The 13,921-nt window shown below is 36.5% G+C and overlaps 1 protein-coding gene across 1 annotated transcript in view; it reads right to left on the reverse strand.

Annotated features, from left to right (window-relative positions):
* The window catches only part of tonsl (tonsoku-like, DNA repair protein), a 32,559-nt gene extending 22,152 nt beyond the window's left edge, over positions 1-10,407 (reverse strand). The window contains exons 1-10 of the mRNA XM_059354064.1: positions 10,049-10,407; positions 9,870-9,965; positions 7,403-7,545; positions 7,134-7,317; positions 6,248-6,377; positions 5,083-5,254; positions 4,843-4,957; positions 4,598-4,749; positions 3,179-3,331; positions 91-216 (exon numbers count right to left, since the gene is read on the reverse strand). Coding sequence (XP_059210047.1) covers positions 91-216; positions 3,179-3,331; positions 4,598-4,749; positions 4,843-4,957; positions 5,083-5,254; positions 6,248-6,377; positions 7,134-7,317; positions 7,403-7,545; positions 9,870-9,965; positions 10,049-10,073 — 1,296 coding nt within the window. The 5' untranslated portion in view covers positions 10,074-10,407. The remainder of the gene's footprint in view (positions 1-90; positions 217-3,178; positions 3,332-4,597; positions 4,750-4,842; positions 4,958-5,082; positions 5,255-6,247; positions 6,378-7,133; positions 7,318-7,402; positions 7,546-9,869; positions 9,966-10,048) is intronic.
* Positions 10,408-13,921: the final 3,514 nt, after the last annotated feature.

The raw sequence follows: 13,921 nt of genomic DNA on the forward strand, positions 1-13,921 counted from the left end.
CCTACGAAAATGTATCAGCTTTTTAAATCCAGTTTAACATTTTCATATCTAACTTGTTTCTCCAACTTTCAGCTGCTGATTCCAGCTCACCTGTAGTCTGCTCTGGCCGGTCCTCTGAGCGCAGCGGGAGGCCTCGCTGTAGCTGCTGTCTGCATCCTCCAAGGAGCAGCCGCTCTCCTCCTGAGCTGCTGCAATGTTCAGCCACGTGCTACACTCCTGACACGTACAATGATGAAATGACATTCAAGACGTATTATCTGTCTATAGAGCAAGAAGCATCTGTGTGTGTGTGTGTGTGTGTGTGTGTGTGTGTGTGTGCGTAGAAGAATAGAATGCTTTTATTGTCACTATACACATGTACAATGAGATTTAAGAGCTGACTCCAGAGAGCAGTGAGACAATAAATAAAATACATAAAAGATATACAATATAAACATAAACATACACCTACACCTACTTAGGCAAGTAAATGTAGATATAATGTAAAACATAGGCAAGAAAGGGAGGTAAGGTGCACAGTCTTCAATTCAATTTGCCATGACGCTATTTAGTGTTCATAAATGTGTGTGTGTGTGTGTGTGTGTGTGTGTGTGTCTAGGGCATAAGGTTTTGTATGTGGCTTGTGCATGGCACGAAGGTGTGCATCCTCAATTTTGAAGATTTTTGGATTAATTTTTCAAAATATCATTATTATTCATGTAGGACGTGTTGCAGCATTGCACTGTTTCTGATTGGACGCCTTTTAGGGGACACCCATTGTGTGATAGGCCTACACCTGGTCAGTAACACAATTCACTCTGGATTTACACCCTGACTCATCTCATCTGGAAGTCTATTTAGTCTATCTATCTTTAGGAGTTTTAAAGTGGCTACAAGGTTTGATTTTCCAAATAATATTCTAATAGTTTCCAGTGAATATCAATGTTCAATGTGTATGTGCTGGATGGTGTGGTACCTACCTGGAATTGCAGACGTTGTAGTGGTCTAATAACCCTTACTGACATTATTCACATCCATCTGTTTGTGCTGCATGTAAACGTGTTCCCTCCTATATCTGTGTCTGTATATATGTCTAACCATGGTGATGATTAAGTTTCTTTTTCTTAAAATAACTATTTCTGTGTCTCTTTATATCTCAATGTACATCCATGTATTACCCAATATACACTTTGTATATTAACACTACGTAAGAGTATTACCTCATTGTACATCCCACTTTAACACACAACCTCATTGGGCCATAATTGAAAAATCTACTTAATCTCCCACTATACGAATACATACTTCCTACGGGCACTGCACTAGTTATTATAATACGTGTTTAACATTGTGAATTATGTTGGACAGTTTGGCATCATAAAGTAACAAAAGATCATTCAATTATTAGGCAGATTTTCTCTACACAGATGATTCAGCTGGTGTTTGTTTGTTTGTTTGTGTGTGTGTGTGTGTGTGTGTGTGTGTGTGTGTGTGTGTGTGTGTGTGTGTGTGTGTGTGTGTGTGTGTGTATGTATGCATGTATGTATGTATATATATATATATATATATATATATGTGAATGCTGGGGGGCAAACAGTTTGAACCTTTGAGAGATTAATATGTTTATTATTGATGTTTGTATAATCAATAAAATATGTTTTGTGCACATGTCTTGTTTTTCATTACTGTATACCTACTTGTGCAGCCCCCTGCATATATTAAACCCTTATGCAAGTTGTTGTGATGTCCTTATAGGACAAAATATCTGCATCAATACACAGCCATAACATTATAAAGAAAAGCATTTTTCGATATTCAGAGTTACATTTTTTTAATCCTACATCAGTCATGATCACAAATACTAAAATTGTTTCCATTTCAGAAATTTTAATGCTTTAATTGAGAGTTTGTTTATATAAAAAGGCATCTGGTGTTTATTTTAATGAAAAAACTAAAACAAAATCTTTTTTTCTGAACAAACTATTTCAATGCATTGCATCAAACACTGCAGTTCACCATAATACAGCCAGCAAAATAGAATGTGTTTGCCCCGTAGGGAAAAGTCTGGTGGAAAACAGCAACAACACATTTTGAAGTCAAGCTCTAGATTGAAAGCATGATATCACAAAATATATGATTTTATGCTGTAATGTCAGTGGGATCAAAAAGTGTGATTTCAATGGGTTTCTATGGGGAAATATATGTCCTTAAAGAACAGAGTGTCTATATTTTGGCTAAATAGTTAATTATAGGCTTATTATAGGAGCTGAGATTTAACTTCGAACTGGAAAAAACAACAAAAAAGGTAAGAGGTAAAACCAATATACTTCCTTTTAAACCTATATCCATAAAATCCTGTTTATTTTTTTATTTTTTATTTATTTGATAGGGACAATGCAGTTAACCCTCTATGGTGCGCATTATGATGCCAGTTAAGAAAAAATGTTTGAACTGTTTTTTGTCTTAAAATAGACGAAATAAACATAATCTGAAGAAATTTTATAATTCTTTTTTTTTGTTGTTGGGGTTTGTTGCCCGTAAATTATTGTCTTGAACAGTCTAGGTGTATGAAACTATTAAAAATTAAGGTTTACTCAACTATCAGTACACTGAAAAAAGAAAATAGTTGAACCAACTTAATTGAATTGTTTCATTTGGTAACACCTAAATGAATTAAGTTCTTTCAAATTAATTTAAGAAGTTAGATTAACACAATTGATTTTAAATTAATTACCAAATGAAACAATTCAATTAAGTTGGTTCTTTTTTCAGTGTAGGAATATATTTTTTTTCCAGATGTAAACAGGGCCACAAAATGACGTTTTGAGAGATTATTTGTGGCACAAAATGGCAAAGCTGTTTCATTTGTAAAAGTCTGCAAAATAGGGTTTCAATATGGCCTCCTGGAGGTCATGTGACAAATTAAAGCATTGCTCGTGGTTCCCTATGCTCTTCCCTCTTTTTTAAAGTATCACATAACTCAAAAACATGCATTGTAGAAATTTGACAGGCCAAAAAGGGGTATGTTGCCTGAGGGCAACACCGTACCATAGAGGGTTAACATAGATACAGGACATGCATCCGATGTGCTGCATATAGACATATAGATTCAGCTAATTTTCAACTCCATAATATCAATATGATCAAATAAAGAGGTATACATGTATGGAGAGAATGACGTTGTGTAGTGCATGTGTACCTCAGTAGCGCTGCCCTGTCGTAGAGCCAGCTCCTGTCTGTAGTGCTCCACTGCCCTGCTGTGCTGTCTCAGGTCTGTGTAGGTCGCAGCCAGAGACACATGGATGACGGCCAGCTCCCTGGCAGGCTTCCCCAAAGCCTCAGCTCCCTTCAGCTGCAGCACATAGACAACAGATTGTAACCAGTGGTGGAAGTATTCACATCCCTTACTTAAGTATAGTATCAGCATCAAAATGTACTTAAAGTATCAAACGTAAAAGTGCTCGTTATGCAGACTGTCCCACTCAGATTGTTGTATATTTATTCCAAATATATTATATTTGTCATGTCAAATTGTGACCAGAAAAGTAACTAGTAATTAAAGCTGGCAGCTAAATGTAGTGGAGTAAAAAGTACAATATTTGCCCCTAAAATGTGTCGAAGTAAAAAGTTACATATATGAAAATACTCAAGTTATGTAGACGTAGGGCTGCACGATTATGGCCAAAATGATAATCACGATTATTTTTGATCAATATTGTTATCACGATTATTCATCATGTTAGGGAAAACATCTGTATTTTTATTGCACTACTTTTAAACAAACAATAGGAACAGTTTTTAGTGTCCGGTGCTTGTTGTAAACAAACAGAGTGAACACCTCCTGCAGCAGCACATACACACTGTACTGCTACAGAGGTAACTGTTAGCCTGTTAGCACATACACACTGTACTGCTACAGAGGTAACTGTTAGCCTGTTAGCAATTTGCAGACTGGACGCTAAGGGGTTAACATCCCCTCTGGCTCTGCAGCTGGGAGAGACTGCTGCAGGAGGACTGTGTTGCTACGACTCGTTCGAATGAGTCTCCAAAAGTCTCCAATAACACCAGAAAAAGTCACTGGATTTGTCACCTGTCACTTTTTTTGAAAAATAGTCGCTAAGGAGGTCTGAAAAGTCGCTAAATATAGCAACAAAGTTGCCAACACTGCTTCCCCGGCTTTTACAAATGTCGCGTGTTGTTGTGGCGTCCAGTACTACGTCACATCCTGTTTAGCGTTCTATCCAATCAGCAACCAGGCTTTTTTCAGGGGAGAAAACGGCCCCTCCCCCTGGTGGTTGGTGGACTACTGGTGTAGAAAGTGTTGATTAGTTATGCAGGAGAGACGCATTTTAAAATGGAAATATAGCCGACGATCAGGTTAATTTAATCGTGGCGGCCAAAATCGTGATCTCGATTAAAATTCAATTAATTGTGCAGCCCTATGTAGATTTACCTCAAAATTGTACTTGAAGCACAGTACTTCGTTATAATTCCACCAATGAGCGTAACATAATTTATTCTATTATGTGAATAAACTAAATTGTCATTTTAATAACAATAAACTCAAAGTGGAGAGGAGTGTGAATAAAGTAAATAAAATGAGTTGTTGTTATTTTACCTGAGCCTGATATGCATCCAGAGCTTTGCTGTAGCAGCCAACCTTACAGTAAAGGTCACCCAGCTGCTCCGCCAGCCCCACGGCCTGATGGGAGCTCAGCCTTTTGCCCTGATCCTCCCCCAACTCTTCCTCCAGTTTATAGCCCTGATCCGCTACAAAATTAAACCAAATCACACCATGAACTTAGTTTTCAACATTAAAAATAAATACAGATTGAGTGGATAAAAACAAAGTGGCTCATTCACCATATCTGAAAGCTTTCTTCACTGCTTGCCTGTCCATCGGCTGCTGGGAACCCAGACGGAGAGCTTTCTTCAGAGACCGTCTGGCTGCTACAAAATCAGGCAGAGACAGCTGCACCTGTGGATAACATCATGAACATGCGGGAGTTAGAAAGCACACAGCCACAGGAACTGAAGATGGCTCATTTGGTTAAATACAATTTGACTGTTTGTGCTAAAGCTGTCTCATGAATAAGTTCCTACCTTGCCAATGCAGTGAAAGCACTCGCTCTCACTGAACTTGTCTTTGATCTTCCTGGCGCACTCTTTGGCCTGCTCAAGGCAGCGCACTGCGTTTGACTTCTGACCATGACGGAAGTAGATGTTGCCCAGGTTGAAGTTTGCACGGTAGAGATCCTCCAGCAGCTGACTCTTCCTTTACAGGGTAAGAATGGAGACAGCACCATTAATACTAGCTGATGATAATATTCCTTGGCTTTCTTTTTTTACCCTTTTATTTGTCTTTTTTTTTATCTCTAACTCTGTTTTGGATTGAGTTTTTATTACTATTTTATTTTAATGTTTTACTGTTTTTAGTATTTTATTGTTTTCATTGTTTTTATTTATACCTATTTGTGTATGATCTATTCTATTTTAATAACTGTACAGCACTTTGGTCAACTGAGGTTGTTTTTAAATGTGCTCTATAAATAAACTTTGACTTGACTTGACTAATATTTAACATACACTTACTGTAGTGTTGTGTTGCACACAGTCAGTGAATAGGAATAAAAGGAAACATTCCTGATAATTTCCCATTTTCCGACATATACATTGTTACGTGCCAGAGGACTGTTTGTGCGTGTGTTTCTTTCTTTCTTTTTTTTTGGAAATTGTTTTTGTTGCATACTAGTTTAGTCAGGCCTTCTTTTGTTGTACTAATTTCAATTATTTGGCACCACCACTTCGTCCCATTCCTCCCACCCTCTTGTGAACTTTATTTGCACCTTTTTGGTTGAAGAACTGTTAAATAAAACTCATTTAATTTTGTGTGCCGTGAAACTTAAATTTGATTTGTTAGTGCAATTTTGTGGTGGTGAGGTTGGGGCGTAGGTAAGTTGGGTACCCTACATTGCATCACTTAGAGAATTTCTGTTAGACAGACTAGGGTTATTGGTTGGTGCCACACATGTATTTATCTCTAAACACTATTTCTAGATAAGTTAGTTAGGTCTTTTTTTGGAGATTGTTTTTGTTGCATACTTGTTTAGTCAGGCCTTCTTTTGTTTTACTAACTACCTTATTTGCACCTTTTTGGTTGAAGCACTGTTAAATAACTCACTTAATTAATTTAATTTACACCCCACTTTGACTCCTGCGCTAACAATGTTTTTGTACTATAATAAAGTTGAGTTTAGGATGATCTTACTCTGCAATGAAGACACTTCTTCGGATAAACTCGCTGCAACGTTTGGGCTCCCCCAGATGATCACAGACCAGACCCAGGTTGAGGAAGAGACGTGCCTTCATCTCACTAATCTCTCGTCCTGGCACAGTCCCTGGAGGTAAGAGAATAAAGAGTGAGAACAAACTACTGTGTAGGGCTGCAACTAACGATTATTTTCATTATTGATTAATCTGTCGATTATTTAAACGATTAATCGATTAGTTGTTTTGTCAATAAAATGTTAAAAAGTATCAATCAGTGTTTCCCAAACCACAAGATGACGTCCTCAAATCTCTTGTTTTGTCCACAAACCAAAGAGATATTCAGAGAGTTTATTGTCATAAAGGAACAAAGAAACCAGAAATATTCACATTGAAGAAGCTGAAATCAGAGAACTTGGACTTATTGTCTTTAAAAAAACTGCTCAAACCAATAATTGGATTATCATAATAGTTGACGATTAATTTAATAATCGATTGTTTGATTAATCGAATAATTATTGCAGCTCTGAACTATATCTATGATAAGCTCAAATATGTGTCATTTCAATTGGCCATGTTTAAACAATATATAAATATATATATATATATATATATATATATATATATATATATCGATTGATTTCCAATAACTATGGGATACAGCTTTAAATGACTTCCAATTATATCATCATTATCATGTATTTCAATTTTCTTTCCTACCATGTCAAATTATGTATGGTTTCTCTCTTTTTTTTCATTGTTTCATTTCATTGTTCGATTAATAGAATAACTGTTGCAGCTCTACTATGGCCTTTCAAAAACTATGGGACCTAGATCATTTAATACGATCAAAAGCAGATTGACAAGCACATAGAAACAATGCAGACCTTCGAGACGCTCATCCACAATGGCCAGGCTCTTCCTGAAGGCCTCCTCCGCTTGCTTTAAACTGCTCCTCGACTGGTCCGATTCATAACAGAAGAGGTAGGTTCGACCAATAGTGGCCAGCGCCCTTTGCTCCTCAGCATGGTCTCTGACAGAGCGAGCCAGGTCCAGGTGACGTCGCTGGTGCTGAGGATGAAAAGTAAATACAACTTTGTATTTGCATTGTTAAAGTCGCTGCGGGTATTTGAGAAAAGCAGCACAATCTACTCACTTTCAAAGCGTCCTCAGTGTTTCCCATCTCTGCATAGCACTCTCCTATCTTACGATTGGCCACAGCTCGTCCAATCACATCGTTCAACACCTCAGACAGCGATAGCTCCTGCTGGTGCTCCCTAATGGCAGCCTCATAATCACCTGACATACACAACAAATAAGAATGAGGACGCATGATTAGATTTGGAATAGGACACAGAAATAGACCACCTTAAATTACTGGAAATGATGAGATGGGTTTTGTGATACGTGCAGAAACAAAGAGTGTGTGCATTTCACAGAGAGATGGATAAGATCAATCAACACTGTGGAAATTTACTTGCAAGTAAAAAAAAAAGAAATTAAAAAAGCTACTGACTGATAAATAAAAATTAAACAATATAAAAACAATACAATAAAATAGCTATATATGCTATAAACACCTTTTACTGATAAAGCAGACTTAAAGCAGACTTGGACCTTTAACATACACATGGTGTGTTCTAGAAAATAAAAATATATCTAAATAAAATTGTACAGGATATAGGCAGGAAATTACAGTCTTGGGTGTTGAGACAGGAAATGATTGCACTCCTGCACTGATTAGATCTATTAAAGGGAATATATGAGAAAGTGGAGGTGGAGGGAAGGTCAGAAAGTTGTTGTATGCTGGTTTGAAGCACAACTGGATTGATTAAACAGCAAGAGGGGTTGAATCAATAAGGAGGTGGCAGCAGTGACAGACAGTGGTTTGTAGGACTGTGAGCCTTCAAATGTATGCACAGATGACGGCTTGACCTTAGTAACGGAAAACTACTTAAAAGTCAGCAGCATGGTGTATTATGTAAAGTCATTGTGAATAATTTAATGAATCGTTTGTAAATGTACAAAGACAAAGAGTATGAAAGTTAGAAAAGAAAGAGTCTTGTCTATTCACAACAACTCCATCTGCATATTTCACAAAACTTTAATTTACTCTGTATGTGTATGTTCACTACCATATTACTACATTACAAGTCTCATCACAATGCAATATCATATTGATTCTTTGGACAACAATACGATATTTGCTGTTATCACAAGTCTGCCACTATATGATTTATATTCCATTCAATTCAGCAGCCTGAGATTGATAACTATCACTTGAAGAAGCTCTTTTGTTTTGTTGAACTTGCTCAGAAATATTATTGTAAATAAGTCTCCAAACTTTTTGTATTGTCTTTTCTAATGTCAGTGGAGTCGACATGATTATCTGCCAAGACACGCTACTGAGGGAGGTTTACTTTGCCCAGGGCAAATACTAATGTGTTAAAGAAATCTGTCCTGTTCAGAGCCATTCTGGAGTGGAACTCCTCGCCACTTTATATCAAATTAATAGATTCCAAAGAGATGTATACATTTTTGCTTAACCCTTAATAGGACACTCATTGAAATTCTTGCAAATTCCAAATTTCAACCCTAGAGAATATTGGAGGATATTACATACAGCCAGAATGTGGAAAAAAAAAAAAACATACGGAAATAATATTTTGAGAAAAAAGTTTACGAGATTAAAGTGGCAAATCTACGAGAAAAAAAATGCATAGATTTATGAGATTTAAAGTGGTGATTCTGGGAGAAAAACGTTGAAGTAGTTCTTGTAGATTTGCCACTTTAATCTTGTAAAATTGCAACTTTTTTCTCCAAATATTACCTGAAGTTACCAAATATAGTTCTTTGCCTGATAAAGGTTTAAACAGTTTCTCTTAATGTTGCAGCTGCAGTAGCTAAACTGTACGGGAGAACAAGGGTGTTGTGAGATCATCCTGTGAGACCGCTTTTTCTTTCCCTTTATTTATCTTTTATTTATTTTTTGATATCTGTTTGTATGTTATGCTGTGGTGTTTATATGTTGTGTATGGACTCTTAATTGTACTGTACAAGTGTTGTGTCATGTCTTGTGATAAATGTTTGACAGCGTCTATGATTGTATATGTGTTGTGACTGTATTGACGGTTGTTGTTGTTTTTGTTGATGATCTCAGAGGAGGGACAATTTGATTTAATGTTTGGACTCCAGGAAGAACAGCTATGCTAATGTGCTGGTGCTAATGGAGATCCAATAAATAAATATGAGACAACATTAATACCCATTTAACACAACCAGTTCATTTATATCAACTCACAAAACGCAACAAAAATATGATCTAAATATGAAACATGTAATGATTGAGCTTTTACAGATATTGAAACGAATAGCAATCGATTCTTTCAATAAAAATGAATACAAAGTGGGAAGAATGTCAAAATAAAGGTGTATCTTACACAATACAATTACATCGCTATCAATTTAGTCCCTTCTGTATCTTTTCATACGTGTCCTGTCCTTGTCCCTTTGGTGTATAAGATCAACGCCATCTGCACAGATTTCACATTTACCTCCTCACTCAAAAAGTTAAAATATAAGAATATTATATTATTAATATAAGAATATTATAATCATCTTACCATTTCTGGACAGCAGTTCTCCGAGCTGATTGCAGATGTTTGCTTCCTCTTTTAAGTTGTTGCTGCTCTGTGCTTTGCTCTTTGCTTTCTGCAGCTCTGCACAGTAATCACACATATTAACAACCAAAACAAAAGTGCTTAACCACTTGCCTACACAGTAAAAGCTAATCAATACTTACGTTTTATCTCCCGTGCGGAACTCATCCTGATCCAGCACCGATGGGTCCCTGTAGCTCTGTTAGCTAACAAACAGCTGAGAGTAAATGACAACGCAGCGCGCTCTGCGTTAGCTTAGCGCTAGCTGGATGAAACCCAACTGAACCAGAAATCAAACAACTTTTTTCACTTCATCTTGACAGACAACTCTCTTCACTTATCGGCGCATGTCCTCGCTGTCATTTACATGTCCAATTGAGTTCAATAGGTGATCAAAAAGCGCCTCATAGTAGTCATGTGAGGACTCTTGTGATGTAGCTAACAGTAAACTTTACACTGGCGCGCCACTACCGCGCCAGCCAATAGCGTCACTTTATCACCGTATGGGCGTGTACCACCCTGATGTTAGCCTCCCAGGCACAAATCCCACCTCGCCTCGCTCACTCGGATTAAAAGGTCGTGTGGCCTACACTGCCCTCCAACCTGATCATCTGCTGTAACCTAGCACTCAAACACAACGCATGTGATTTGTTGAAGTTTCTGAGGACGGTGTACAGCATGAGAGCAGAGTGTGCCCCTCTGTCTGTCTATCTGACAGACTAAACTCAGGGATTGTTGATCCTGATGCTCAATGGGCGCCGTTCATTGGCTAAAGCCAGAGCGTGACGTAGTTCTACATAGAAACAGTGCGGGTTAGCCCAGGAGAAATAGTTTGACAGTGTTTATGCACTCAAATCCAACTGAAACAGCTGTAGTATTAAACTATAAATGCATAAACAATGCTTTGTGAATGAAACAACAGAAATAGAAGTTAAAAATAGCGCAGGAGCTCGTGATGGTCCCTGCCCTGTTGTCTGGTCTGACTCTAGTGAATGTGGGCCAAGTGAATCAGGTTAAAAACAGGTAAATACAGATGGAAGAGGTGAGAGTCTCCGAGCCAGTTTCAAGGAAATTATCACATCTTAACCCAATGTCAATGTTATTTTATCTGTAAGGAAGTTTGTGTTTTCTGCTTTGATTTTTAAAGACATTTAAAGGTAATGGGGTCAATTCCTGCCATGAAAAAAAGAGAAACCATAAATAATTTGAAATGGTAGGAGAGAAAATTGAAATACCTGATAATGATGATATAATTGGAAGTCATTTAAAGCTGTATCCCATAGTTATTGGAAATCAATCAATCAATCAATCAATCAATCAATCAATCAATCAATATATATACAAATTTGTATACATAAATTTAAATTACATATTTGAGCTTATCATAGATATAGTTCAGAGCTGCAACAATTATTCGATTAATCGAACAATGATCAATTATTAAATTAAGCGTCAGCTATTTTGATAATCAAATAATTGGTTTGAGCAGGGTTTTTTAAAAAGACAATAAGTCCAAATTCTCTGATTTCAGCTTCTTCAATGTGAATATTTTTGGTTTCTCTGTTCCTTTATGACAATAAACTGAATATCTCTTTGGTTTGTGGACAAAACAAGAGATGTGCGGACGTCATCTTGTGGTTTGGGAAACACTGATTGGTATTTTTCAATATTTTATTGACCAAACAACTAATCAATTAATCGTTTAAATAATCGACAGATTAATCGATAATATAAATAATAAAATAATCGTTAGTTGCAGCCCTAATATAGTTATAATCATTTAGCCTATTATTTATATATATTAAAGTATAGAAATGCCAAATGTTTGTTCCAAGCAGAATCAGCGTCTAGGGAGCACTCACAAGCTTATTTTTCTTTTTTTTTTTCATAATGTCTGTATATATCATAGTCACAATAGGAATAGGAATCCATAGGCACCTCATGATTCGATTAAATTCTAATTATGGGACTTATGGGAAGATGATGCGCAACTTGCATTGTGTGGCTCTTGTTCCTTTTCCCTTCAACTTCCAACAAGAACCCAAATTTATTCTGTATGATAGTTTTTGTGCTGGTCTGAGATTATCCATCTGCAGTTGTGCACGTTCAGCCATCCTCAGCAAAGCTAAATAAGTAGCCTAGTTTGTAATCTAAACACAATTTGCATGTTTCATTTCACCATCCAGTTGGTTCAAGGAGTGAACAGCATGAGAATATTGTCATGAATTGGATTTTAGACAAAATCTTAAAAGAGAGAATCATGATGCATCTAAAAACTGTCCCCCCACTCATAATTATAACCAAATTTGAGGGATCCTTACCAAAATATGCGCTCCACTTCTGATATAAAATGCCATGCAAGACAAACATCTGCACTCTATATCTTATGCAGACAATGTTACTTAACAAGTATTCATAATAATTACATTTTAATTTGCATTTAATATAAATTTCTGCTCAGGTCGCAGTTTATGTTTATGTGGAAAAATAAATATTGGCTGATCTGCTGTGATTTTTCACTCAAATATTGACATCAGCTAAAGAATTCCTTCTACTAGTCTGGTAATCTGGTTCTGGCTGCCAACTGGTGGTAGCAGCAGGTTGTTAATCGTCCTCATTATAAAATACCCCAAAGAAATGTTCTTTTAATTCCATTTATTTCACGTTCAACTTGTCTCCAGCATCACTCTAATATGAATCACCACTACTAGACTCACTGTAATCAAAATCAAAATCAATCAAATCAAAATTACTTTATTTATCCCCGAGGGGAAATTCAGTGAGTCTGGTAGAATCTCTGCCACTAGGGCTGGGAGATATGGATAAGTCATATCCCGATATATTTAGGCTGAATATTGATATACGATATATATATAGAGATATAGATATTTTATTGCAAAGTGAGAGCAAATGTTCAGTCAAAGTCAAATATGACATGTCACAAGTAGTTTTATTGAAACCGTTTAAGTGAACATAAATACTGTACGACAACAGATGTAATAGGCCAATCTTTTTCTGAAATAACAATATTTATATGAAAAAAGAATAATGAAGATTACAAAAGAACTATATATAAAGCTGCCCTTACTATGGTTTGTCATATTTAAAGAAAGAAAAAATGTTTTAACTATATCGATATATCCAATATGGTCTAATTCCATATCACATTTGAAAATATATCAAGTCAAGTCCCAACTTGGGCAATAGGTTGAAATGTGACGTTAGTGCAGCACATGAGACTCTGGAGCCGCCACAGTCCAGGTCATTAATGGGAACCCTTACGCCGATACGGCAACAAGTAGGAATGTTGACAATATCATGATATGCATTTTTTTTTACCCATAAAAAAATGATACCGGTATAATTGTGAACGATACGATATGGCACACCCCTACACCTAGATACTTATAACTTGGGACTTAGTCTTTGAGGTGTTCAGTAGGAGATAGTTTTTATGACTCCAGTCACTGAAGGCTTTTATCAGATCCTTAAACTATATATCCAGTACAATATCTAAAAGATAAGTGTATAACTCATAAATAATTCCTTAGTTTGTGTATCTGTTTTATTTGCTTGGTCAGCAGGACTACTGTAAAGAGGGAAAATAAAAAGCCTAAAGTTACTTACACCAATTTTCAGATTGACGTCGATGGAGCTAACCCAAATTCATGATCTTATAATCCAACTGTTCAGTCTGCTAAAAAAAAAAAAAAAAGGTTGACACATGGCCGGTGACGTGAGGGCTGAGACATTTTTTGATTGGGTTATTCAGACGGACAGCACGCCTTGACAGACAAGTAGTGGTGCAGCCTCTAGTGGGTTCCTACACTGAAAAGCACACCCATTGTTTATCCTCTGAAGTGTGTGATCGGGTTAGACTGTTCAAATGCATGTATTCTTGAATTTTATTATCCATCATGTGGTAAAACAGACCACCAAATCATTATTGCAAAATACTCAGAATATTTAAGAGTCAGTTGCTTTATTGGCATACTGTTCAATATTATATATCCTCT

Source organism: Centropristis striata, chromosome 16, assembly GCF_030273125.1.
Source record: "Centropristis striata isolate RG_2023a ecotype Rhode Island chromosome 16, C.striata_1.0, whole genome shotgun sequence".
NCBI classification, from domain to species: Eukaryota; Metazoa; Chordata; class Actinopteri; order Perciformes; family Serranidae; genus Centropristis; species Centropristis striata.